Here is a 25,025-nt window from a genome sequence, read left to right as displayed (position 1 = left end):
AACAACTTAAAATGACTTTATTTTAAGTATATTAGCACAATATTTACAAAATTGTTTCATAAATAAAAACATTTTCTTGGGTAAAGACTATAGATCTATAGATATTTAAAATGTCTATATATTTATATATACACACATACGTACACACACAAATGGAAGCAGACAGTTATAAACAACTTTGGTTTTAAATTACTGGTGGGAAAGGGCTGGGCATACCAATGGCTTTATAAACTCTTGCTTTTAAATTTGTACCCACAAGAAAGCCAGAGCCAAGCCCTTGACACAACAGGGTGGTGGGTTTCATTGCTGGGGCAACTGATTCTGCAGCCTGTACGTGGCCACCGAGCTCCTCAGGTTTCAGCAAAGCCCAGTAATAGCTCAGCCTCATCCCACAGTGACACAAACAGGTTCTACTCCAGTTTGCTTCACAGAAGTTAACATAAAGCTATTCTACATACTGGTTTTTATAAGGCAGAAAACTTCAACAAAATTCCAGCTCGTTTGGTTTTCATTCCTCAACTGCTCAACTTTCAACTCACCAGAGGGAATCACTGGTTGTAAATAGGGAGCTCTGCACGGTACTTAATCAGGTAAATTCCTAACACCGAATTGCTAATGAAGAGTCATCTCCCATCTCTAGGTAGAGATTGCTGTGACTATGGGAAAACCTGTATCAAAAGATTCCTATATAGGAGCTCAAATGTTACATGAATACTCCCACTGGCAAACTTCAAGGTATGAAAGTTAAGTGGAAACCATACCTGCTGCTTAAATCTTTTATCCCATGAATAACCCTCTTCACTGTGGCCAGTTCCACTGATTTTCATGAGGGCTAGACCATGAGTTGCTTTAAGTGGTTCAATCCTGCAGCCCTAGCAAGAGGACTGTTTATGAGAGTAAATATTGTAAAATCAGATACCTCTACTTTATTTTGTTGAATTCTTGATGCAAGGTGTCTACACCAAGACTTGGAGCTCAACATACAGAGACCTGAATCTCTGCAACATGTACCCCCAACATGGATGTGAACCTTAGTTTCTAGCATCCAACTCTGAGACGTGCCAAATTACTCAGAATCTTTAAGAACATAGATTTTATCATATTGCTGTTTGGCAACAGCTTTCCAAACAAGGTTTGAAATTGTTGGAAGGAGAAAACCGTGTCTGCCTTTGAAATACATTACCTTAGTACAAATAGGAGACAGTGTCAAGATTTCTACAAAGTATACACAAAGGCCAAGAGAAGCCAACTATATTGGAACAGGTGTAAAATGTGGTAAAATCTCATGGAATGTGCAAGTCCTAGAAAACTGATTTTTAACCATACCACTTACATATATACAGAAACTGAGCCTCCTCACTTCTCATCAGCTCCTCCTACTTACTTTCTATTTTATGTATTTGTGATGTAATGGCAGCATCACAAACTTGGGTCAGAAATGAAATAGCTCCTTTTTCCATTCAAGAAAACGGCTTGTAAAATTCTGTCAAAAATGCACTCAATAGGACAACTCCTGTTTTTATGAAGCATCCATGACTTTTACAAATTCACTGAGTTAAGAAAGCCTGAAATTGCTTTCAGTACCACACACTGCACAACATGAACACGCACAAGAACCACATTCAGCATGAAAATTACTAGCTGCTGTGCTCCATAATTCCAGTGCTGAATTAGGCTCCAATAGCTGAGCAGTTTCTCATCAAAGAACACAGAAGAGGCACGGAGAGCTCTCTCACTGGACTAAAATAACAGCCACCAGAGCATACATGACTACAGTCCATAGAGAGGAATACTACTGTTTCGTGGAATTAGGAGAACTCGGTTAATAACTTAAGGAGAGCTGGGAGTAAACTTTGTACTTACGCAACTTTGTGTGTAAGCATTTTATTTATTTATTTATTTTTACAAAAGTTTCGCTGAATGTCAGAAAAGGTGTATTTGTACAATCTCTACTCCCTGCTTGTATCATAGACATGTGACCGTACCTTGCCCATGCACACGAATAAAGAAAACAATAGTCTAAATGGTATTGCAATCTTTGGGCTGAGCAGGCCCATTATCGAAGCAGTGACTAATGATAGTTTTTGAAAATAACACCACTAAGGATTACTGCAGGGAGACCCTGTAGAGGGCAAACAGTGCTTTTTATGCTCTCATCCTCAACCATCCCATATATACCAGAACAAAAGAAAATAAAGATCACATGTGGGCAAACACACATGTTCCTCGCTACAGCTGCTGTGACTACAAAACTACATCATTTATATCAAAAGCACTTCTGCCACACATGCAAAACAACTAGTTTCCTGAATTTCTTCTCGTTGAGTAGTGCATCTTCAAGGCCACGGTGTATCAACAACGGTGTACTTTTCACATATCACATAGCTCCGCAGTTCTAGGAATTTAAAAAACAGAGTAAAACAAAACAATTGTTTGGGAAGAACAGCAACATTTCGTGCTGCCTACTCAAGTTACAGCTTAAAAAAATAACTTTTTTTTTAAATTTCAAACTTTGAAAGCATGTAATGCTCAAATAATGGAAAAGAGTGCTACTAACAGCAAGTAATGTTTCAGCCTGTCCACCACATAAAGTGGACACTGCCTTGGAGTTCCGACTCACGAACCAGAGTAAGCTGTAGCAGCTCCCAGACTTAGCCGTCTGACCCATCCTGTCTTTACTCCTAATGCCGGTTTACTTTCACATGCTATTTTGTAAGCTAGTGTGCTTCAGCATCTGGCTCACTCCTCCTGTAGTGCATGTGTGAACTTCAAGTTTAAGGCAGAAAGCAGGCAGAGCTCAAATGGGTCCTGCCTTCAGCTTGCAAGTCAGAGCCCTTGCCTTCGATCTGTAAAACCCTCTGTTATTTTTAGAAGTCATCTTTCAGTGCAGAAAAAGCAGAGATTTCTAACCTTACCCTAAAAGCCAAAAATGAAACGGATAATTAGCAATTTCTGTGCTTCTGGAAGCTCTACCTCAGCACTAGAAGAGGAGGCAGGTTTTTATAAGCCTAAATGAAACTCAAGAAAAAACAGTCAATTTATTTAAGATTGTATCTCCAAGCGAAACTCCACCTTGCTCTTCAGCGGTATGTGCTAACTGTATTGATCCCATCCTTATCTCCCTTCCAGTCAGTTTCAAATGCAGTCGACCAGCAAATACCTATTTGTTTCCTGATCTCAAACCACTGCCTTGAAGAACAAGCATGGACCACCCCTCCCACCTCAGAGTATACTAATTGGTATACATTTTTATCAATGCATTTAGGAGACACCAATGCAGGTGTCCTTTATACCACAAAAGTGCTCGTATTCCTCCTATTGGTGTAGAAAATATCCTGTGGCATATTTGGATGAGTCACGCTGTAGTCATAAGTAACATAAACCTAGCAGTATGTGGCATTCCTCAGGAAGCCTGTTCTTAAAATTCAACTAATTAGGGCCATTCCATTAGGGCTAACTAGTACACCCTTTATCGTCACATTATCAACTCATGCCTTCTAGAAGTGGCACGATAAAAAAGTATTTCAACTAAATTAACAGATTTAGAGTGACCTTACTCTTTCTCCTGATTAGCAAAAATGTTGTAATTTGATGCAGGACTACTAAGCTAAGAGTCCAGTGGTACCTCCTGACAAGCCCACTCAGTTTCCAGGAAGAAATATAAGTATCAACAGCATCAACAAGTGCTCTTTTATCCCATTCCCATGAAAAGGAAGTACAGCTTCTGAACAGAAAAGAATCAATAAAAGACTGTTTTAATTTTCAAACCTCAGGATCTAATCTAAAATTTAAGCTCTTCAATGAGAGCACTCAGGCCAGGCAAACTCTGTTACCCTCCTGATGGATACGAGCTGCAGGAACCAAGAACCTTCACAAACCTGGCTACCCACTTTAGGTACCAGTTTGGGAGTTTTGGGCCAAGTTAACGCAGTCCCTGTTATTTCATGGCTTATTATAAACTAGGAGGAGCCTATTTACATGTAATAGGTGTTGCAATCTTACAGGCAGTTATAAAATCAAAAAGGACTAATCCCAGCATTGAGGACATTTCAAATCAGAAGAAATCTTCAGTTAGGCCAGGACACTGCAACATACATCTTTATTTACAATTATTTGGTAATCTTTAAACACCAAGTATAACCAATGGGCAGAAGCCACAGTGAACCTTTAAGACCTAAAGTTCAAAATTCAGGTTTGTCAAAAGTCAGCTGAAGCTATTTAAGCAGTTCTTAAATTTCATTAATATGTGTTTCAGTTCTGTTCGTTTTTAAACACTACTATCTGACCCTGAAAAATAATAAATTGAGTGAAATCCAACTGGAACACAAACAATCTTAACAAAACCCAGAGATTTTACATAACATCTAAAGGGGGGGAGGGGGAGAGAAAGTCTACTTTTAAACCACTTTTCTGTGAACTTCAATGGGAGATCACCAATATACACAGAGAAGGCAAAGTTATATTAACAACAACAAAAACCAAATACAACAACCCACCACCAAGGAGACAGTCCATGCATCTTAGATACTATATAAGCATAAAGGAAGCATACAGACTATTTGACTTTCCACATTTGATCAGAAACATACTATTTAATAATTCTGACTCATCCTCTTCACTGTTTAGAAATACACATTCTTCCCCTATGCATGATACAGAAAATACGTGTTCTTTCTTTTCAATGGAATACAATTTGAATAAGAATAGCACCTGCACTGAAACCCATCCTCCATGTTTCATATTAGCACTGGGTAACTCTAAACATCAAAATCCCCAAATACATGCTAATTAAAATAGATATCTGGAGATATATTTGGACTTACCATCATTCTAACATCACTCCTTTTGCATCTTTAAAAGCCAAGCAAATGGATTAGTAATGAGCAAAACGGCAAGAAATGCTTCATAATTAATATTCAGACTAATTCTAAAACTCGGGTTAGAACTTGCTACTACTCGGCATGCCAATTAGTGAACAGAATAGCAAAACAAAAACCAGTCAGTCATCCCTCTCTCACTGTAAATTTCCCCCCTCTTAAGTGCTATGAGAGCTTCCCAACACCGTGGTAAGAGTTTCCCCAACCCAAAGAAATACCAAAAGAATAGAACAACAAGGATAGATTTTGCTACAATCATAAATATTCCAAGATAAATGCTTATGAAGAAGAATAAACATCATCTTTCAAGACCTCTTAAAAGCTGGACTTTTTGCAAAGCAAAGAGGGTGAATATAATATTCTGAGATATTAGATTTGTCCTAAAACAGTCAAACAATGCCCCTGGCTAGCAAGCACAGTAGTGTAGGACAGGCAGTCTGGAGCTGCAGGCGTAATTTCATAGAGAGATCCTGACTCACAGAGCTACTTAAGCTGACATACCAATCTGCCATCTCGATGCTGTTGTACTGAGAACTACAATTCTTTTTTGACCTTTTTCCATAATTAATCCCTTAATTAGAAGATAAGCCTTGAATATCACCTACCATTTAGTGGTTCTTCTACAGCTTTCTGCAAAACATTTAAAAATATATATATGTATAAAAAGCCTTCATGTTTACTTTTGGCTCGCCACACTTAAATTACTCTAATTGACATATACAGTAAGTAGTGATTCTACAAAAATGAAGAAAGCTGAACGTTAATAAGATTAACGACTAGAGTTCTGAAAAAAATTAAATCAATCAATAACTGTATTCTCCAGATTACTCTTCCCCCACCGTAAATTTTTCCTCAGATGAAGTACCTCTAGATGGCAGCAAAAGGCATGCAGATACTACTTGCAGGCTCTAAAACCTGACATTATTTCTGTGATTTGATCAACAGTTAGTAATAAAGCAGCAAGACTAAAAAAAAAAAAAGTAGCCAAGCAATCAAGTGTAATCTCCTCAAAAGGAAATACACCACAGTTATGCATTTAGTCTGGTAGACAACCATCAGAAACAACACACACAATCTACAGAAATGTTAAAAAAAAAATATCAGTAATTGGTTAAGATGGCACATTTCAAAATACACACCTTTTCCTCCCTCAGACTCGAGAAAGTATCAAGGATCGTTTTGTAAGTGTGCCCCAGTGCCAAAAGGAAGCACTTCACCCAAAGTTTTCCATAGTCTTTAGATTACACAGAATCAAAGTGTACTTAGAAAATTACTTCACACCCATTTATGGCCTCTAAGCACAGCAATATACGCTGAACAGACCTTGATGGAAACAACCAACATATTACCACACTTAACTTTTTCCACTAGGTCTTTCTGCAACTTCAGGGGCACAAACTATGGTCACCCGCATTCTTATCTGACCCTCCGCTAACTGCAGCTGTAAACCCCATCTTTTTAGTGGCTGAGATATTCAATGACCTCTAAATTCTAAAACTTTTTGATTTCATTCCTGTCTCCAATTCAGAGTAACATGGTGTTCACTACTGTGTCATTGTGGCTATTTCTTTACTTATCAAATCCTCGCTGCAGTGTAAAACCACCTTGTGAAGAGAACAGCTCATAAAGAGAATGGAGTTCCACAAAGCACATTATTTAGCATGTTGGTTTCCATTTCAAAGCTTATTTATAACCAAAAACTAAGTTGAAAAAAACAACCCAAATTCCTCTTGCCCTGTTTGCTTCCATTCTGCCAGTAGACATGAGCATGTAAGATAAAGGAAAGATTGTGTTTTGAAAGAATTGTATCTGTAATACACTTCTCACCTCATTTTTCTAACATAATAAACTTTGTGAACCTCTTAATTTTTTTTTTAACTCCATGAGCTTATATTCCTTCCATAAATAAGAGAAAAGTCCTATGAAATACTATCCCTTAAAATAAAAATGGACAAGAAAAAACAACTGTGGTCAGCTCTTCTGCCCCACTGTCAGAAACTATCTTTCTTCAATAGCTGGGTCTCAGGCTGTAGACTGAAGAGGAGACATGGAAATGTGTTTCAAACAATGGCTGTCAGACAAGAAATGGGGTGACCCAGTATCTGCCATGCTCCCTGGCTACAACGAAATTTTACAGGTATTTTACAGTTGTGCCTCTTTACTTGCTTCTATAAAACTCCAGAAATCAGGCAGTTTGCATTCATGGACCGCTAGAAAGCACTGCATAAGTCTACGAAAATTACTGGTTTAGGAATGATTACTCTAGAATTCAAAAGACTGACTGAAAAACCTTCTTTAAAAAAAAAAAAAAAGTGTTTTTCCATTCATTCTGTGTTACCTAAAGACAGACACTCTACTTTCAGATGGTGTCATCAGATTATGGGGCATTACAAGAAAACAAGAAAGGAAAAAAAGATCAAGGCTATAGCACCCCCATAGCTGGGAATTCAAGAAAATATTAAAGGGTTCTGGTGTAAAAGACTATAGGAAAAAAAACCCTAAGTCTTTGTTATAAGCCACCTAGATGAAAAAAGTCAACGGTATTTTGCACTCACCTTAATGAAAAAGCATTTTCATTAAGATGAGCAAAAGGTCTTTATAAATTCATGTGAAAGACTGCATTACAAAAGAACACCAAGCTTCCCTTCACATCCACCACCTTTTTGTGACAGCCCTTGAAGCTCCATTTGGGCACAACAGTCGGAATAGCTGCTAGGGTGGCAATTACAGTACTATAGACACACTCAGTAGGGACAATGAAGACCACCAACTCACTCAACATTAGACATCTGTTACACAGCCAGAACTTTTGCTTGCTACCAACCTGGTCTGAATTCGAACTAGTGAAGAAAGGTTCAGTATCTCACTACAATCCCCTGAGCCATCTAGTCACCCCAAATTTATTAATTTTAAGCTTACCCCTGGACGATGATGATCTTTCATTCTGGAACCTAAAACAATTACAAAAAGGTGACCAGGAAGACGAATAAATGTCATGATCAACCAAGTAAAAATATCTACTGATAAAACTTGAATCAGAGTAGCAACACACAAAATCAAAGCTTCTCCTATCCAAAACTACTTAATGCGATGATCTGCAAATTTTTAAAGCATCTAAGCACCCCTCTGTTCAGGAAATTAATAATCTTATCACATACAGCATATGTATTGTCTTGCTCATGCATTTAGCTCTAAAAATGAATTACACTACTCTTTCTGCTTATTTTGGTGTGCTGGAATCTACCTAACAGTCACATTTGACTTCTTCAGCCAGCATAATCAAACTACAAACCCAACATTTATGCAGATCATTAGCACACAGCACCAAAGTTGTACATACAAGTAGCCCAAAGTCAATAAAAAATACTTTTACTGTTAAAAGGCTTGCTTCACTTCTGTCATATTTTTGACTCATCATCATCATCACCTATCGCAGATATAAAATATTCTGCCTGAGCTGCTGCTTTAATAGAAATCCTCCCTGTTTCAGGGTATATTGTTTCTGACCACGCCTATACATGGTGTGCACATACTAAACCTGGAAGACTGCATAGTTCAGCGCCAACTGGGGACTGCACTGACTGTACAGACATCAGCTTGAGTCTGGAAGCAATGTATCCTTAACTGCACAGTTCTGCATCCAAACAAGCTCTTCAAAGAGCCTTCATGCACAGCTTCAAACAAATAAAAGCGCTCTGCTCTCAGACCCAAGCAGTAAAGTCCATGTAATGTCATGCTGTAGTGTGCCAGCATTCCAGTCACACAGCACTGCTATGTTTTTTGCCTATTTAGCAGGCCTGACTGGCTTTTATACCTTTAAATCTCTCACCTTTGAGATCTAGCGAACAGACCAGTTTCTGAAACAAAGTATTTCTATTCTTCGCTCCTGGCTTTTAAAATTAAACATAAGGAAAAGCAGGATTCACTAAAATGAAAGGTGTGCATTCAAATCACTCCTATTTTAACCTACCTCCAACCAGTGGAAATCACTAGGCAGATTTTGCTCCTTTAAATTCATATTTGGATAAGCTTTTTTCTGTACCATCCCATAACCCAGTCTACAGAATCCGTGAAATCCTCTTGCTCTCTTTTGTTCCAAGCTTCAGCTAGCCAACTGTGTAAATGCAGAGCTTAAACAGCAACAGTTGGAACACTCTTACTTAAGAAACCTGGCTGTGTTATCTCAACAGTTGATTATAAGCTGTAAATTTCTTTACTCAAGATTCCCCACAGGCCCTATGAAACAAAGCCAATATATACAGACAACTTTTGAGCAATTTTTTAAACTACGTAATTGTGAAATCACATCTTATGTTCAAATAAGCTGTGTCTACCTCTGAAAAGTACAACAGATAAAATTGCTCTTCTGAATATTTAAGTGCTAAAAAAACCCCAACAAAACAAGTAACACAGACTATTAGGTGCTACTTACCCATAATAAACACGTAAGCCAGACTAAGCAAACTTGCAATAGCCAGAATAGCTAGGCCAGCAATCACAACAGACCCATGTAATGGAGGACAGGCTGTTAAAAACATTGTAAAAGAAAGTGTATCATCTCACACAAGTAAAAGCACAAACTTTTATTTTCGGATATAACTGAATAGTAAAATTAATAAACCTGATAAAACCAGACATGATTAGCTTATCTTTCAGAGCTATCCCCAGAACCATTCTGCAACTTTCTTTTTCTGTATACATTCACTAACGACACAGAGGCATTTACTGATTTATCCTGCTTAACTGTACTATTCTACTACAGTTTAGCTGTTGTACTTTCATTCACTGCGACTGACAACATTCTTTCATTAACTGTGTTTTGAATTTAAATTTACAACTTCAATCCCAATGGTTTTGAACCATAATTGCATTAAATTACAGAATACCATACTGTTACTGATAAAAGGAGCTGAATATGGGGGTAGTTCTGAGGCAAATCCACCACAGGTAACAGGAATGCTCCATGTTTACAGGGATATTGCAGAGCACGAACAGGATATTACAAACTAACCCTAGTTCACTACAGAAACTCCTTGTTCTCTAATCCTTCTCTCCAGGGACTTGAAGTCATTGCAACTACCTGGGAGCTCAACCTAGGATGAGCTATTTCTATTGACACTTAAAGGTCATTGAGCTTAACTTCCAGCAATACAGATAACACCCACCCCATACAACCCATAAAAAGGCCACCCCGAAAAATGAGGGGGACTTTCCATTTGAGAGTATAATATAAGAATCCTCCATTTTGTATTATTCTAGAGGATTAATGCTTTACCAGAGATCTCCCGCCAATTTATTTCACTATTACATTTGACAACACTTAAGTGCCCCTTTACTTCTGTAAATACTAAACAATAAGCATAAAACTCAAAACATAACTCCACTGAAAGATCTATCATCTCACCTAGATTAGACAAACCTTTTCGAAACCACTTCAAGGAGAAACAGTTTTTCCTCAAACCCCCAAGAAAATAAGTGATTAAAATGAAGGTCTCCACAAAACAATAAATCAGGGGTACAAAGTGCTTCCAATGAACCTGAGTATGGATGCTACTACTAAATATACTGCCAAGGATGCCTAGTCCTAAATTCACCCTTTTCTCTGCTGTGGGGTTTTCTGGTGGGCGGAGGGGAAGGCAGGCAGGGGACAAAGGAAGGGTCAGAAGCAGGGATAAGGGGTACCACTGTGTGTGGTGTTTAGATGGTGTTCCTTTACAACAGTGACTGTTTTTCAGTGCTGAAACAGAACGCCAGCTACAACCAGACTGAAAACAGTCCAAGAGCACTTCCAGGTTTACTTCTCTACATCTGCCTTCTTAGGCTGTTTCAATGGTACCCGTTTCCCAGCAACTCAGTTATCAGTTGCATGGAAGCGGAGATTAACAAGGAATTTGATTTATTTGTTGAACATGAGAAAATTATTATGACTAGTTTAGTTTCTAAATACCCTAGGCCTCGGCAAGAATAAGAGTAATAAAGGTCAGTGTTGGTTTTAGGTGACTCTCTAGGGCACTAACTGTTGCAAAATTAAAACAATTGACTTTTTTTTTAAAGCACCTGCTCATAGAATGCAGTCATGCTGGATAGAGTCATACTAACGAAACTGATATATGTAATATCGCCTTTGGGCTACTCTTCTTTCACCAGCTAAAAGAGCATTAACACAGTAGCCCTAAAGTACACTTATAGAAGTTACTTGCTAAGACTCAACATAGCGAAGCCATTTTCACAGCATTTTGGTGTTACAAATAAACAGACATCAGGTACAGGGTAAAGTAAAAAGGCATTTTTACAGGAGATAAATTGCTCACCTGAAACACACAGTGCAAAACCAACCACTGCAATTATATAACCAAGAATCTGCAAACCTATCAGAGCAAATGTTGCTTGTGGTAGACTGTCGAAAACTGGAAGAGACAAAGAGAAACAGAACTGTAATTTTTTGAAGTTTAACTATGAAGACACAAAACATAGACCATCCACATAAAGCTAGAAATCAGATTCTCCTGAATTCCAAGCTCAGCCAGTCAGTGTGACAACAAAACTCACAAGGCACTGCAAGTTGCTCAGGGCTCTTGTATGTAGACACACAAACACAGAAAAAAATGCTGTGTGTATATATAAAATTATAAATAAACCACAAGGAGAAAAAAATTAAACACATACATTCTGAGAGTTAGTTATTCATCCCTGTCCCAAGAGCCAGGAAGGAAGAGCAGGTATCACTTTGATGTCCTACCCCAAATCTCCTTTTTCAAGCAGCCAACTTACACTTCTTCGCTGAAACAACTTAGCTAAATAAATACAGATTAAACATTTTTTTCTGAGACACTAGGAAGGTCAGGAATCCAGGACCCTATCACAGCACCTATGTATAAAAATGAAAACAGCATGTAGATTATGCAGTGGGGCTCAGTTTTTCTATCAGTATGTTCTTGAGCTAGTGACTAAGTAAATACTCACCAATTCCAAACATGAAGTATTGAAGTGGTACCAAAATCACAGCAGGGACTACAATTAGGCCAAGACCAGCTTGACTTTGTGCTGTATAGCCATCTGCAAACATGTGTATGGAAATTAGTAAAACAGAAACCCTTGACTGGAACAAAGCAACGCAAGTAAATCATTAGTATCATCAAGCTTTTAGTGTCCAGAAAAAATCCCAATGAAGCACCAGAAGTCACTCTCTAGCCCCTAATATTCACCTAAGGTAGCAGGACAGAAAATAGAAATAAATTTGGAGTCTGTATCTCCCTATGATCATCTGAGGGCCTGACAACCACAACGCTGCTTCTGTTATATTCTATAGGGGGTATTTAATTTTAAAATTAGTAGATGGCCATTAATAGGTGGTACTAACTTCCATACTACTGCATGGAAGATTCATTTGTGCTCTTACTCCTTTAAACTAGGAAGGCAATTTTGATGCACTTACCTTGGACAAAAAGAACAGTGCCTACAACAGCAGCAACTGTGAAGATGACACCTGTTACAATAATGCCCACTTTCTTCTGAGATTCAATGTCATATTTTAATACTTGAAGACAAAACAAAGAGAGAAAAAGAGGAAAATCAGACATACAGATTCTCTTCACTAAAATACACAGACTTTGTTTAGGACAACAGTCCTAATCATAAACTCCTAAAAAATCAGAACTATATAAATTACCAAGATTTCATTTGTTTTCTTTGTTTGATATGGTTAATATGGCTTACTCAGACAAATGAAACCGGGCATTGGCGTTCCAGTAAAATTCTTAATTCCCCCTTCTATACAATTCCAGTGATACATTATCAAACTAACTTTGGGACATGGTACAGGTTAATTCAAGTAGATGCACTATTGATATTTAAATAATGTTACTCAGGTGAGTGTCGGACAGGGATTTAGAAATTCCAGCTTTAAATCTTTTCCTTGTGACACCGTGTGAGCTCAGATGTATCCTCTCTGTCCCCAAGGGAACGAGGTGATGTTCCCATCTCACCAGAATGCTTTGAGGATGAACAGATATGGGATGACCTATATGTTCAGATGCTAGAGACAAGACTAATTTTCAGTAAAACTGCACTGCTGAATAGCTGCCATCTCAGAAATGGCTGATTCCAGTGGAGGGTTTCAAAGCAGCAGCACTTTAGCAGTCTTTGGAAAAGAAGGAACAGCACAAACACAACATCATAATAAGCCGTGTCTGTTTCTGCCTTATACACTGCTAAAACTAAGACACAAAGAAAGGCAGCTCTTGCTCCAAGCTTGAAAATTAATAAAACAATCTTGGTATATGTTGAAATTCGTAATCACAAACAGAGAACAAACAAATACTGTAACTTCAGAAAGAAAACCAAGGAGCACATACAGAACTAACATCCCACTTAGATGCACTGCATTAGCACAAAAAAAAATATCACTAGGATAAATATTCTAGAAGGCACATCTGACAAAATCTTAACTAGTACGTTATCTATGGGAGGGTTACAGAATACTCTCTCTTGTAATTAAAACTGTCTTTCATTATATTCATGTTGCCCAACACAACAGGATCCCAGTCATACTCTCCAGTTCTACTATCATTTAAACCAAAAACTTACTTGGAATAGTTTATAGAAAAACTTTCTGCATATCTGTACTGGAAATTAACATTTTTTCATATAATAACTATGCTAAATAAGGAAAGCAAGACACAAAGGCAAAAATAAGTAATGGATATGCTATATACTTAAATCCTAAAAGCCAATCCTGTAAGTAAAAACCTAAAAAACCCCACAACCCAACCCAACCAACAACAAAACAAAACACCCCCCTCCATAAAACACAAACCCACCAAAACATATATTCCCAAGTGTTACACCGAAAAATCAAGCACAGTTTAACAAACTATTTAAAGGTATCCTGTAGCATTGTTGGATTCACAGGTTAACTAGAACAGTGTAGATTAAAGGAAAAAAAAACAAACCCAAACCAAACAGTAAGTGCACCCACAATAAAGTGTGCAATAAAGTGCGGAGATGAAAAAAAAATCCAAGCAAGCTCAACTTACTCCTGTAAAATGACAGTGCATCTCCATGGATGTATCCATGTATATTTCAGGACAACTATTACTTTCCTATCAAAATGCTAAAAATGTTAAAGTTCTGCCACAAATGAAAGGCAATGACAATTCCTGAACATATCGGAGACTCTCAAATCATTGTAAACAATAATGAAAATCAGGAATCTAACACCATGGAAATAAAATAATAATTAAAAAAAAAATAGTTTTCACCTTCTGCCCATGGATGAACCTTTGAATAGCCACATACCACTTTCAGAGGTTCATGAAAAGGTAATAAAGGAAATTATATATATCAACAGCTGAATATGTATGCGATTACTATAAATCAGTCTGAGTCTGATTTATTTCCATTTCTTACGGACTCGAGTCTAAGAATTTTTTTATTTTTTAGAAGTCTACAAATTGAAAAAGTCTGAAAAAATTTCAAAGACTGGTGTAACAAATCGCACCATAGGGAACCATCTGAAAGACTAGGCCATAAAGCACACTCTACACTGCACAGATGTTGGACACCAGTGTATAAAGACCATCTAAGGATGTCTGACGCTGGGGAATGTATTGCTTTTAAAAACATTTAACCAGATCATTGAGGTCAGTAAAGAATTGTAACTCAGCCAATGCTAAAAGACTAATGAACAATTTTACATTAAGAAGAGAGCACCATCCTTCTCCAATATTGATTTTATGACCATAAAATGAAATCTGTTTCTGTTTCCAATCATTCAACAATGTCACGGTGAACCAACAGTGAAGAAAAGCTTCCTTCTAAGCAACAACAGTAGACATTATCAATTATACCCCATAAAAGTTACACACATGCAAAAAAGCTCATCATTTGCAACAGTACTGGCAGCAGAAACATCACCACACATCAGACTAGCTCTAAAAGCAGACCCTTTAGGCTGCACATCACACCTTCATCTACAAAGACATACAGCTCCTAAGAATCTCAACCCCAGACATCAACCCCCGGCCTCCAAGCAAACAGAGCAGACTGGCCCAGATCTGAGGGCTAAACTTCCTGCAACTGAGCGCCTGCGTCCATGCTGCATAACTGTGGCACCATGTGGCACCCTGAAGCCCCGAAACACACATCATCTTTATGAGGTCATGTTTTCATTTCAAAGGTCCCAAACTCTGCAAATGTTATGGCAGACTAGTGCTTGATGCCAAAAATGTGTATTACATGTCATGAAAAAAGAGGGCACGGCTCACTGAAAAGGAAGACTACGTAGCCCAAAAGAGCACAGCTTGGTGTGCTCTTATTGACCAAGCCTATAACAGCGCCTACTAGGAGCTACCTTGAGACTTGTATACGAGTTAACTCTCTAGTGACGTTAGCTGATTGATGCCAAAAACAAGCCCAGAAATGAACTAAGTAACAGCGTGGCTAATCAGGAGAGGATTACAGAGCAAACTAAATGCCAAGTTATCTGACAATGCACATGTACCACCTCTCTGTGTATGACATGGATCAATTCTACCACACATTTTAGACGTGAGCACCATCTTTCATCTTACACAGATGCCATTATGCACACAAGTGATTTCAGGACAAATCAATAATTGCAAAGAATAAGAGTCAATACTTACCAATAACACTTAACTGAGCCAAACACAAAATAACAACTAAGAACAGCAACGCTATGATGATAGCCCTTTCCACTAGAAGAAACCATGATCCTAGAGAATAAACAAAGAAAAACAGTAGAAGAAAACAAAAACTGAGGTTATTATTAGCTTTACATTCATTGCTCCTTTTAGGCTGTGCTCTGGATTGCTCAATACTGTATATAATAGTCAGCATTAAGAGTTGTAATAGGCTAAGAAAGCTATGACTTCTACCTATGTATTTTTCACTCTGATCTTGTGTGTGACAACATATTTTTTCAGTACTTCTAGTTACCCTAACATTTTCCAAACTGGAGGTCTTAACCTCCACTGGAGCAGAGGATACGTTTGTGCTATTATTTGGCACCACAAGCTAGTCAGCTTGTGGAACTACAAATACCACAACAGATCAGAAAAAATGGTGTATTTAGGCTAAGCAGGGAAGATATGAAAATTCCAATTTCATGCTTCCCCAGCTATTCTATTCTACCTCCAACTGCTGTAATTCCTGAAGAAATCCAGATGTGTAATAAGGAACACAGAAGCTAATCTAAGTGAGAAGGAAACACTGCTTTGTTAATTTTACAAATGACACATTTTCCTTTAGTTCTTCCCACCATCATCCATTTAGCCTTCTTTCTCTGGCATCTTGGATGCCTCAGGCTGTTCAGTCACTTGCGCTGTGAGACCATGTAAGGTACCTTCCAACATAAAATTCTCCACCGAACCAGAAAATGCGGTTCATTCTTGCATCTCTGCTGGTAACTTCATTTAGACTCACTCAGTGGAATCCAAAGTCTCCATTTCTTACATTATATTTGCCACCATTCCTCTGCCTCCACACTTGCTTCCAAAGAAATTTCTAATCTTCATTTGGATGCACACTCCTTGCACTTACTCTCCATATTTAAAAGCTGTATCTGCAGCTCCAGAAATACAGAGTTAAGTAGTAGCAATACATCACAACTTTGAGGGCAAAGTAAATACCTTGAGGACAGTTTAAAATTCACAAATTCCCCTCTTCCCCCTCCCCTCCTCCCGCAAGGGGTCACAGAAGAAGGTACTGTGGTTACAACATAAATACAAGGCAATCACAGAACATACTAAAGGCAGAGAAATGGAGAAATATATGTCAAATTCCTTATCACCAGAAGAAGCTTAATTTAATGAATGGTTTAAAGGAAGGCTTTTCGCTTCATTTGCATTTTCAAAAAAGCAACTAATATTGAGTAAGAGCTTCAATGCACAGTTGCCATTCTCCAGATAAGCCAAATCCTACAGGCAAATCCCAGCGATGCTGTTCAATGTAACTGAGAATTATTAATGAATTGAAAGTATCTGCAAGCAGAGACTCTAAAGCAGCTCCACTTCCTCTGCAGCATTTCCAGATGATGCTACCAGAGTATTACAAACAGAAAAAAAGCAGCCATGAAGCCTGGTATCTGCTAGGACTTCAGCATGCAACATGGAACCATGTACGGTCCAGTCTTAAGAGTCCCAAAGCACTTATGGTACAGAAATGCTTGCAATACTGCTGGCATATGCAACGTACAAATAAGAGAAACAGCTGAACACATTTTCATGATAATAAATTTGCCTTACTCTGGTGCTTCATAGCAATAAAGTAAACTCCTGGAGAGAAGTATTATTTTGAGAGCAAGTATAAGGAAATCCGTTCCAAACTAATAAGACAGACTCCCAGACGTTGCAGGGCAGGGCAAAGAAGAGGGAAGAAGAAAGAGGGTGCATGGAAGAGAGAGGGGAAAAGAAAAAGGGGAAACTTTACTCTCCTGTGAAGGTAACTGATCAGGAAAGAGCATGCCCAAAGATGAGGGCACTGGCACAGAAATCTTGCTCACTCTGCTACCCCCTTCTTAGATGAATCCAGGAATTCTGTAAAGTGAGATGGAGCATAGTTGGCTCTTCTAAGACTATCTCTGTAAAAGCATCAGTTGGAACATAGTAGTAGTGACAGCATGAATTCATTGCTCAGAGATGACAGACTGAAGACTGGTACAGCATTTTTGTTATTCACTAATCCTTTTCAAAATGGACTTCCTACACTTTCTTCTATTAGCTTATTATCTCAAGAGTCTCTCTAGAATACTGAGGAACAAACAATGAGAAATTATGCAGAAGAATTTAGAGAGAGAACAAGTGACTGTTTTACCTTTAGCTAAACCCTCAAACATAAGACTGTTTTACATTTGCTATCATATACTCTCAAACCTAATGTGACCTCGCAACTATAAATTCTTCACCAACCACATTTTTCCTTTGGTGTTGGGGTACCTTCCTCGCCGCAACTGACAACTAGAAAATGAAATTAGAAAAATTACATCAGTTTCCTGCTTTGTAGTCTTTACACTGCTTTCAAAATTCTAAACAGAGAAAGTAAAAATGAAACTATAAAACTTGCAAATGGGATTTTATTCTACTACATCAAGCCTTGTTTCCTCTTCTAGAGCTTAACACTGAACGGCAAAACCAGTTCAAAAACGCTGAGTAAGGAAGAAGCTATAAGAGAAGGAAGGAAACTGCCTATACCTCTTCCCCTGTTTTTGCAGTGTCATAAGAATAGAATGATTTTGTAGCATCCTCACTCTTTCAGTGGCTGTGCCGCTCTCAATCCATTTCAGGATCACATTTGTTTTGTAGTGTATATGGTTAACTCAATAATTAGACCCCACTGTGAATTACACAGATGTTTGCAGCAGGACACAAGTAACATCTGTTTGTGCTTCATAAATATTTTAATGCAAATGCAAAACCTAATAGCAACTCTACAGTTCACGGGTAAGACTCCACGTGCTACGCATATGTAACATATTCCCTGCTTCTGAGCAGCTTTACAGAAGCAAGAAGCAAATCTCCTGTGCAGAACAGATAAACAATACACACATGTGTTCAGTGAAACTGTCACTTCCACAGAATACTAGACAGACCGCACATGTACAGCGGAACCCATTACTCAGTAGCTGAGGCACTACAGCACACAGGCTGCGTCTGACAAGCTAAGGTAAAATGGCTTACTACATGAGAAATTCATCACTTAGCCACTATTATTTTAAGCATTGTCTTCTGAAGACAACATTTAATGCTAGACAACCGTAACAAGTTACCATCTAGTAGCAGCATTTTCAACCTCATTAGAAAACCACATACGTTCAGATCAAGTTTTAGAGCTCTTATACAGAATTTCTAGGTTGCATCTATAATTTTTTCCAGCATAGCTAAAGATTGCAAGATGCAATTCATCAAAGAAAAGATCTCTGCAGCCACTGTGATGGACGTATACGTCTCAGTATTACAAAGACGTTAGGAGTACGTTTCAGTATGTAATGCAGTAACATGAGAGTGCTGAAAACATCACCAACTATATAATCTGAAAGATGTGGGAAAGCATAATTTTACTATATTAGACTAGTGATCTTCAGACATTATTATAGAACACAAAAATGTGTTCAGATCTTCCCGACAGAAGCACTCTCCTACAACTTAATCCAAAATAACTCTTATTAGAATTCCAGTTAGAAGGCCTGGCTGCTACATTTTTTGTATTTTCAATTTAAAGTAATACATTGTCATATTCATTATTTTTCTCTTTCCTGAAAGATTTTGCTTCTTTTCTCTCCCAACAGGTTCTAAAATAATGGCAGGCAACTCACCTGAGATGTTTCTAAGTTCAAATCTTGTTTGTCCTTCTCTGTTTGATTCTGTTACTTCGCAAGTGTAATTTCCAGCATCCGCTTCTGCACCGTTAAGCATTAGAGAGGCAAAACCCTTGGGTAAATCCGCCTGCGACACTAAGTTCGCTGATGGGACTGTTGGATCTCTGAAAAACTCCTGTCTTGCTCCATCAAAAGAGAAAATTATTTTTCCTTCTTTTTTCCACCTAACAAACATGACATTTGCATTGTTCTCCTTTAGATTAGTCACATAGCAAGGTAAAATGACAGTTTTATTACAGTCAGTTCTTTCAACAACATCTGTCCCACTAAATATCAACTGGGCAGAACCTAAAAAGAAAAATGGAAATTGACACATTCAGAATTATTTCTTAATATACATGAGAAGAAAGAAAACAAGAGTTACAACACATGACTTGGAAAAACTAAACAAACTCTCCCACAAAACCACAAAGAGAGAACCATGCTTTAAGGGAGTAACAAAAGAAGGGAAAAAGGCATTATTATAATTCTACCACAGCCCCTCTGCACAGATTTAGCCATTCTCACATCCATTTAATGTACAGATTCTATAACCGATCATAAATTTAAAAAAAAGTAATAAAACTTTGGGCTGCCACTTACTTGGACACTTCCCCTAAAATGCCATATGCAGAAATACTGCATTAAGGCCTGGTTTCTGCAAAGCATACATGTAACATTAACCACAGGTTGTCCCACTGATGTTCAAATTTTTGCTGCTGATCACACGGATATCTAAAAACGGAAGTCCCGGCATCTGCTCCACACAAGCATCCCTTAGAGTTCATTAAGGACATGGGGAAAACCAACTCTACTTTCACACTTCTGAGAGAAGGCAGGCTGGGCAGCTTAGTCGGTACAGGTCTGTCATTTGTTCCTTCTTGTCTCAGAAGGTGGAGCCAGATGTCCATAGGTTTAGATCGGTTCTTGCAAATTCTCTTTTCCTTTCCGATGGAGGAGGTGCGCACACAATACCGTATATTAAATAAGATTATTTCTTACTTAGTAAGTGAGCGTACACACAACATAATTGAAAATGGAAAATCCGTAACAATAAACGATCTGTACTATAAATCACTGTGATTAATGTTACGAACAACAGCATTCAATGCAGGTAATGAAAAAACACCACTGCACAGGACTCTCTTACCACTTCTGGTTTTTACCATCTCTCTCCCATATTGCCCTACAGTTCTAAAACAGCAGTAGTACTGACTAACCACAATGATAACATCAGTATTTAAATTACACCAGGAACCAGAAAAGAGGTTATGTAAACTAGTTTGACTGCAAAATATGAAGGCTTGGAATCTTTTATTTTCTGTACTTGTCCTCGTTTGTGTGAAATCTAACTTAAGTTTAATAGCTGTCATAACAGTCATTGCTCCCCAAAGTCTCAGTGGCATCAATCATTCAAAATGCTTGACTATATCCACCAGATAAAATCAAATATGGGAAAATACACATACTATAAAACAAGACCACAACCCCTAATACTGTAAGCCACAGACTTATAAACTGGAGTAGCTCCAGTGACTTCAGAGGAACATGAATACATGTATAAACCAGTTCAAAACTGAGATATGTATTTGACGACTAAATTCAATTAGGGGCAGGGGAGAAAGGAAAGAAAGGGAAAAAAAAAAGAAGTTATGTCACTATTTGCAGTAGCTCATTTTTCAAAAGCAAGAGTCTCAGATCTAATTTAAAAAGCACTGATCTTTGAAACATTGCTTTAATATTCTCGCACAAGTCACTGGATTACTACTGAGTATCAAAAGGTTCTAATAAACTGACTCTACATGTATTATGCATGACAGCACTTTACAATGAAAGAATTATTCTCTGGTTTACTCATTGTGTTGCATTTTTTAAACTGTATCTGAAAAAAAACAAAAGTAACAAAGGGAACAGTACCCAACCCTCAAACTATGCATTTATTTTTTATTAGGGCGCACAATTAAAAGCTGTAGTGCTTCAACAGTTCTTTGTGAAATAAATTTCACATCTGGTTTATTTTAACACTATCTCACCATGATAAAGGGTTTCTGAGTGTGGGGTTGTTTGGTTTGGGATTCGGGGTTTGTTTCCCCCCTCCTCCCCTCCTTTAGAGCTATCACATTTAGAATTCATAGGAAGAATTTATTCACTGCTAGCCCATTTCACTGAGAAAGGTAATTTTCAACTAAAGGAAGCAATTGTACTTGCAAATATTTACAAAGCAAATGAAAAACACCCATCTTGAAGGAATTAGAAGAAACTGATCACAATTTTCTCCCTGGTATTAGCACAGAACGGCAGGGAACTGTAAATCACTGATTCCACCGGTCTGCTGCTGTGTAGTCTAGGAGAGCTGTCATATTTTGCCTGAAGCCAGTTAAGGAGTACTCATGTGAACTGCTCCACCAGCAGAGCACTGGGGAAATAACGAGCAAGCTGCAGAGAGGCACCACAGAAGCACACAGACAAGTATTTGCGGGTTTTGTCCTCTGCAAATCCGGTTGCTTTAGTAGAAAGAGGTTGTGTGGCTGCTATCCCACTAAAGGAAACCTGACTGCCTACTACAGATAGCAGTTCCACTATCAACTTCCAATATTCTTTCTTCTTCTGATATGATGAACTCAGAATCCTTTGGCAATAGTCCCCAAATCCTGCAGGCACTGGACTACTAGGTGGGCTCCTAGCCTCAAAGTTTCTCATGGATTATCAGTTTAGAGGCATCATGCTGAACTGTAGATAATTTAGAGCCTTATACTAAGCAGTCTGGGGGGCCTGCTTCTGAAGAATACACAGTTGTGAAACTACCACAGAAAGGTTGTCTCAAACGATACAGGCAGCGCAAACTCAGGAACACTGCATATTGTGTCAAAATCGGCTAAGCTTGGTAGTTGCACCTGATGGAACACTTGCATTTCTCACCGACTATAGAATACGAGAGGGCACTCACCGTTTAAGCCAGTCCGCTGCTAACTCAGGAACCCAGCCAGAAATTTAGATACTAGCTTTAAACACGCAGGTTTAGCTGTGCTGCTTACTGACAGAACAATCTAGCATGTGCACCTCAGTCAAAGTGTTGCTTTTTAACTCTCCCTCCGCCTCAGCGAGTTTCTTCTTGAGGCACAGAAAAACAAGGTTAGACTGCAAGATGTTCTTTACACATCAATGACACCCAAACTTTTTCTAAGATCAAGAAACGCCATCAACCCTGGAAACTGCACAGCAGACGACCAGCCTGATCACGGTTATTTCTTCAAGAAAGCACATTAAGCTAAGCTGCCCTAATGCTACCAGGCTCAAGAAGACGAGGAGCTTTGCGCTAGTCACGGCGTCCCTCTCCCCCGCGACTTCTGCAAACAGCAGCCCGCCTCCAGGCCCGGGGAGGAGAGGGAAGCGGCGAGGCGCGGGGCTGCCGGAACAGTGGATGGCGAGCTGCCGCTAAGCAGACCGCAGTCCCACACGCGCCTGCTGTCACCGTCGCTGCTCGGCGGTCACCGGCGGCCGCCGGGAGCCCCGGGCAGGGGCCACGCGAGCCTCCGGGCCGAGCGGAGGGAGCTCGCACCCCCGCAACGGCGGCGGCGGCAGAGCGGGCAGGTATCGCGGGACCGGTCGCCCCACGTCCCGTCCCGTCCCATCCCTGCCGCACCGCCGCCGCCAAGGCGACATCCGCCCCTCCCTCTCCCGTGCGCCCACCGGCTGCGCGGGCCGCGGGGGCGGCTGTGCCCTCCTTCCCGCACACACCTTCCCCCCTCCCGGGGCCTCGCCGGGGCTACTTCCGGGGCTGCGGGACGGCCGCACCCGATCCCGCTGGAGGCGGGGGGGAGGCGGGGGGGAGGCGGGGGGTGGACGGGAGGGGCCTGGGGCCCGGCTGCCGCGGCCCCAGCCGCAAGGGTCGGGACGGCAAGGGGGTGGGAAGGACTTACCGGCGCCCACGGCGCTGAGCAGCACCCAAGCGGCCAGCAGCCACATGGCGGAGCGGCGGCGGGGAGCGCGGCCAGGCATCCCGACAGCCTCCGGAGCTGGTCGCCGCAAACGGGCGGGCAGGCGGGAGGGCGGGCGGCTCCGCTCAGGGGGCGGGGCGCACGGGGTGGAGGAGGAGGAGGCGGAGGTGGTGTCCTCCTCCCGCCTCTGATTGGCTGAGGCCGGCTGGCGCGGGGGTGGCGGTGAGCGCTCCTGGCTCCCCGCCTCCCCCGCGCGGCCGGGGGGGCAACCGCGTAACGGCAGCCGTTGGGCGCGTGGTCGCTGCTCTCTCGCCTGGGGGCCGCGGGGGCAGGGCCGGTGGCGGGGGCGGCACCGCTCCCTCTGCCCGCCCGCGGGAACAGTGTCTCTCAAGCTCGTCTTTCTGGTTGTTTTTTGGTTTTTGGTTGTTTTTTTTTTTTAAAGCAATTATCAGGACATCTTTTCCTTGAGCACTTGGGCGCTGGGGTCACGATGTCGTGTTTGTCTCTGCGTGCGCAGAGGCGAACGTCTGGCTTGAAGTAAGGGCTGGATGAAATGGCTGACGAACGTGGCCAGGGCTGCGAGGAGGAAGGTGGCGAGCCCAATAAAAGGGGAAGCGTTGAGATGGCGGCTCCGGCTCCCGCTCCCCCTCCCGAAGCGACTCCCCGATCGCTTTATTGATTTTGAACAAGGTCAAAACCCACTTGGGGGGGGGGGCGACCCCTCCCGCCAGCAACGCCTGGACACCCGCCCCCCCTTGCCCCTTTCCTGCGGCAGCCGCCTGAGCGCGGGTGGCGGGGCGCGGGCCCGCGGCGGGAGGAGGGGACGGCGGGCGCTTTCGCTTTCCGTCTCCGTTTCTCGTCAATCCCCTGACGTGGCCCGTGTCAATAATCCTGCAGCCCCCTCCTACCCATTGCCCGCGCAGCGCCGGGCCCCTGGCTACGCTCCGGGAGGGACAGGCTCTGCATACGGGCGAAATACAAAGTTTAACCGAGGACAAAAATCAGGGCAGAATCAAAATTCTGTGAGAAACAGAATTTCTATATTTTTAATGACTCCCGTGGTTTTCTGGGGTTTTTTTGCTGCCACGTTAATATTGGCTTGGGTGGTTCTCCCCCCCCATCCATGAGACTCTTCACTTAAATTCTTCCCCAGCCCTCCTTAAGTGATTAATGGATCCCAATGCCTTGACTGCTGCACTTGTTTTCTGCAGATACTCATACAGCACTCAGTCATCCTCCGGCATTCAAGTTTAATAAAAAGCCTGGAGCAGTGGGAGCCATCTGACTCCAGAAAGGATGGAGGGAGCTGGCAGGAAGCAGCTGATCCTGCTCCTGCCAGACTGATTCAGCTGATGTTCTCTGGAGGCCAGCAGAAAGGGGCTGGAGTGGAAGGTAGTAGGGGAGACATGTCTGCTTCCGTTGTAGCTCATGCATCTGTGCCCAGACTTGCGTGCCAGCGCGTTGAGAGCCACAGGCAGGCGCTGGGGACCAGGGTCGGCGCTGGGGACCAGTGTCAGCTCTGGGGAGCTGCGCAGCGTGGTGTCTGTAAGAAAACTGGGGATGCTCTCCTCCCGCTGCAAAGAAGAGAAGGCTACAGCTGCGGCGCGTATTTGTGCCTGTTGCTAAGGTGGCGTGCAACGCAGCCACGCTAGCCTAAAAGCAAAACAGTGCGCATGGGAAAATTCATACAGCCAGGAGTCTGGTGAGAGAGAGTGTTGCTCTGAGTCAGGCGCTGTCTCCTGTGCTACCGAACCGGGTTTCACAGATCTGGGAAAAACAACCCTCTGTGCATGCAGCTTCCCTGCTTTTTTTTGGAGGTAGCTGTGCCACCCAGCTCGG

General features: G+C 40.9%; 1 protein-coding gene across 6 annotated transcripts; it reads right to left on the bottom strand.

The window, feature by feature from the left end:
- On the bottom strand, positions 1-23,222 carry CD47 (CD47 molecule). 6 transcript variants are annotated; one of them, XM_086478044.1, is made up of 12 exons: positions 23,169-23,222; positions 19,207-19,557; positions 17,804-17,851; positions 15,521-15,610; positions 12,313-12,414; positions 11,841-11,933; positions 11,189-11,284; positions 9,310-9,402; positions 7,797-7,828; positions 5,483-5,507; positions 4,824-4,851; positions 2,358-2,395 (listed from the first exon to the last, which is right to left on the bottom strand). In XM_086478044.1, the coding sequence occupies exons 1-11, from the start codon at positions 23,212-23,214 to the stop codon at positions 4,826-4,828; spliced, it is 1,002 nt and encodes a 333-aa protein (XP_086334170.1). In that variant the 5' UTR covers positions 23,215-23,222; the 3' UTR covers positions 2,358-2,395; positions 4,824-4,825. The 6 variants fall into 6 exon arrangements, with proteins under 6 accessions (XP_086334163.1, XP_086334159.1, XP_086334179.1 ...); XM_086478037.1 differs by lacking the exon at positions 4,824-4,851 and having other exon boundaries at positions 1-2,395; positions 17,804-17,844; positions 19,200-19,557; XM_086478033.1 differs by lacking the exon at positions 4,824-4,851 and having other exon boundaries at positions 1-2,395.
- Positions 23,223-25,025: the final 1,803 nt, after the last annotated feature.

This window comes from Leptosomus discolor, chromosome 1, assembly GCF_034619465.1.
Source record: "Leptosomus discolor isolate bLepDis1 chromosome 1, bLepDis1.hap2, whole genome shotgun sequence".
Lineage (NCBI taxonomy): Eukaryota > Metazoa > Chordata > Aves > Leptosomiformes > Leptosomidae > Leptosomus > Leptosomus discolor.
Note: the sequence above shows the minus strand (reverse complement) of the source record. Positions and strands in the feature narration are given on the sequence as shown.

Bases quoted from the DNA above. Each gene is read 5' to 3' on its own strand.
- CD47 (XM_086478037.1), bottom strand. From the start codon at position 23,214: ATGTGGCTGCTGGCCGCTTGGGTGCTGCTCAGCGCCGTGGGCGCCG. The intron at 19,558-23,168 runs GTAAGTCCTTCC...TTTTCTTTTTAG, and splicing joins GCTCAGCGCCGTGGGCGCCG to GTTCTGCCCAGTTGATATTT. The intron at 2,396-5,482 runs GTAGGTGATATT...TTAAATTCCTAG, and splicing joins TGTAGAAGAACCACTAAATG to AACTGCGGAGCTATGTGATA.